This window comes from Neopelma chrysocephalum, unplaced genomic scaffold, assembly GCF_003984885.1.
Source record: "Neopelma chrysocephalum unplaced genomic scaffold, ASM398488v2 Primary Assembly neopelma1_95204, whole genome shotgun sequence".
NCBI lineage: Eukaryota > Metazoa > Chordata > Aves > Passeriformes > Pipridae > Neopelma > Neopelma chrysocephalum.
The window spans coordinates 4,062-7,590 of NW_020923892.1; the positions used below are offsets into that span (position 1 = coordinate 4,062).

The window sequence follows — 3,529 nt, forward strand, 5'->3', positions numbered from 1 at the left end:
GGGGGGGGCCCAAAAAACCCCCCCCCAAAAATCCCGGAGAAGCAAAGGCAGGACCCCCCGGCGAGGGACGACACGGCACATCCACCCAACATTCCCAAAAAAAACACCTTTCCAGGAGTAGGAAACACCAGGAAAAACCCAGAGCGAGGGGGAGAGTGGAAAAAACTCGGGAATTCTCTCTCGGCTCCGGCGCTTTTTTCATGTTTTTTTAGGAATTTTCTCACTTCCAAAAAAAAAGGCACAAAAAGTTTGGGCGGGTTCGACTTTCCCAAAAGCCCAAATTCCAGTGGTTTGGTTCTTTTTAGGAATTCTCTCACTTTTCCAAAGGCCACAGTTTTTCAGGAATTTCTCACCAGGCAATTTCAGCTTCCAGGACACAGGAATTTTTAGGAATTCTGCACAGATTGGGCGGGTTCAACTTCCAAGGCACAAATTCCAGTGGTTTTCAGGAATTTCACACCACAGTTCAACTTCCAAGACACAAATTCCAAGGCACCATCCCGGTGGTTTTCAGGAATTCTCTCACTTCCAAGGCACAATCCCGGTGGTTTTTAGGAATTTCTCGACACGGTCACACTCCAAAAGCCTCTTTTTTTAGGAATTCTCTCATTTCCAAGGCACAATTCCAGTGGTTTTCAGGAATTTCACACCACAGTCCAACTTCCAAGACACAAATTCCAAGGCACAATCCCGGTGGTTTTCAGGAATTCTCTCACTTCCAAGGCACAGTTTTGGGAGGTTTTTCGGGAATTTCACACCACGGTTCAACTTCCAAGACACAAAATTCCAAGGCACAATTCCAAGGTACAAAATTCCAAGGTACAATTCCAAGGCACAATTCCAAGGCACAATCCCGGTGGTTTTTAGGAATTTCTCGACACGGTCACACTCCGAGAGCCTCTTTTTTTTTAGGAATTCTCTCACTTCCAAAGGCACAAATCCCAAGGCACAATTCCAGTGATTTTCGGGAATTTCACACCACAGTTCAACTTCCAAGACACAATTCCAAGGCACAAATCCCAAGGCACAATTCCAGTGGTTTTCGGGAATTTCACACCACGGTCGAATCTTCCAAGGCACAATTCCAAGATACAATCACGGTGATTTTCGGGAATTCTCTCACTTCCAAGGTGCAGTTTGGGCGGTTTTTAGGAATTTCCTCGACACGGTTCAACTTCCAGGACACAATTCCAAGGCACAATTCCAGAGGTATTTTTAGGAATTCAGCGACATCGGTCACACTCCAGGGCATTTCCACATGGTTTTCAGGAATTCTCTCACTTCCAAGGCACAATCCCAGTGATTTTCAGGAATTCTCTCACTTCCCAAGGCACAAAATCCCGGTGGTTTTTCAGGAATTTTCCCACCACGGTTCAACTTTCCAAGGCACAATTCCAGCGTTTTTTTCCCGAATTTCTCAACACACTCCAAGAGCCTTTTTTTTAGGAATTTTCTCATTTCCAAGACACAATTCCAGTAGGGTTTTTTTTTTAGGAATTCTCTCCCAACCCCCAGTTTTGGTGGGTTTTAGGAATTGGTCTCCGAGGGCCTTTTCTTTAGGAATTTTCTCACCTCCAGGATCCACTTTTGGTGGGTTTTTTAGGAATTTCTGCCCCTCCTTGGAAGGTTCACCTTCCAAGATGGGGTTTTAGTGATTTTTTTTTTTTAGGAATTTCTTATGTTTGAGATCATTTCTTTGGGTATTTTTAGGGCTTTCTCCCCACACTTGGTTTTCCAAGGCTCTTTTAGATGATTCTTTAGGAATTCTCTCACCTCCAAGAGCACATTTAGGATGTTTCCACCACTCCAAGACCATCTCTTGGTGGTTTTCAGGAACTTCTCACCACTCCAAGACCATTTTCTTGGTGGTTTCTAAGATGCTTTCACCAGTCCAAGACCATCTCAGTGCATTTCAGGAACTCAATCAACACTCAAAGGCCACATTTGATGCATTTTAGGAACTTCTCGCCACTCCAAGAGCACACCCTGATGGTTCTCACCACTCCAAGGCTGTTTCTTGGTGCATTTTAGGAACTCAATCGACACTCCAAGGCCATCTTTTGGTGGTTTTTAAGACTTCCACCACTCCAAGACAACATTTTGATGCATTTTAGGAACCTTTCACCACTCCAAGGCCATTTCTTGGTGGTTTTCAGGAATTCTCACCACTCCACGACATCTCTTGGTGCATTTCAGGAACTCAATCAACACTCCCAAGGCCACATTTGATGCATTTTAGAACGTTTCCACCACTCCAAGACCATTTTCTTGATGGTTTCTAAGATGCTTTCACCACTCCAAGAGCACACCCTGATGGTTCTCACCACTCCAAGACTTTCTTGGTGCATTTCACGAACTCAATCAACACTCCAAGGCCACATTTGATGCATTTTAGAACGTTTCCACCACTCCAAGACCATCTCTTGGTGCATTTCAGGAACTCCAACAACACTCCAAGGCCACATTTCGGTGCATTTTAGGATGTTTCCACCACTCCAAGACCATCTCTTGGTGGTTTTCAGGAACTCCAAGAACACTCCAAGGCCACATTTGATGCATTTTAGGATGTTTCCACCACTCCAAGACCATTTCTTGGTGCATTTCAGGAACTCAGTCAACACTCCAAGGCCACATTTCGGTGCATTTTAGGATGTTTCCATCACTCCAGGACCACACTCTGATGGTTTTCACCACCCAAAGACCATCTGCCTTAGGACAAACTCCACTTTTTCCACCACTTTTCCACCTCAACCAGCAAGACCCAAAAAACACCAAACTGAGCAAAACAACCCAAAAACATCCCCCAAAAATAAAAAGCCACCAGGACAAAAACACACAGAGAGGCCACAGGACACGCACAGGAGGAGGACCAGCCCCCCGGCCCGGAGCAGAAACCCCCTTTTTGTGGTGTTTTGGCCCCAAAATGTGGGGTCCTGGTTGTGACTGTGCTGCCTGTGCCGCTGCAGGGGCCGTAGCGCGCTCGGAGCCTCCAGGGGTAAGAGAAAAACCCCCCAAAGTGGGGCCAAAACGGACTTTTTTGCCCCCCCCTCCTTCTTGACCAGCTGTAAGTAGCCCCTTCTTTTTTTTTATATATCAAAAAAACAATGAATTTTGGTCTGGAAATATATAAAAAATAAAAGAGCCTCGAGGAGGGAGGATAAAAAAAGGATTTGAGAAGGATTTGAAAAGGAATTTAACAGGATTTGAAAAGGAATTTTAAAAAAGGATTTTGATAAAAAGTCGCCTTTTCGCCCCCGTTTCGCGCTGCCTCAACCCCCCATCGCCCCCACCCCCTCCCCCCACCCAGCTCGGGGGGAGGGGGGGCTCATTAGGGGGTTAATTAGCGGCTCACCGGGTTAATTAGTGCTGATTGTGTTAATTGAGGGGGGTCGGGAGGGGTTTCCCCCCCTCTTTGCCCCCCCCTCCTTTTCCTACAAAGGGGGTGGTCCTGGGGGTGGGGGGGGGTTGGGAGCCCCAAAATTTCTCTCTGGGGGGACCCTAAAATTTTGGGGGGGGGGGGGGGGGGGGG

At 46.6% G+C, this 3,529-nt stretch overlaps 1 protein-coding gene across 1 annotated transcript in view; it reads left to right on the top strand.

Annotated features, from left to right (window-relative positions):
• Nucleotides 1-3,082, top strand: part of LOC113980788 (heterogeneous nuclear ribonucleoprotein L-like) — a 6,736-nt gene extending 3,654 nt beyond the window's left edge. Inside the window, exon 5 of the mRNA XM_027708006.1 lies at nt 2,967-3,082. Coding sequence (XP_027563807.1) covers nt 2,967-3,058 — 92 coding nt within the window. The 3' untranslated portion in view covers nt 3,059-3,082. The remainder of the gene's footprint in view (nt 1-2,966) is intronic.
• The last annotated feature ends 447 nt before the right edge of the window (nt 3,083-3,529 follow it).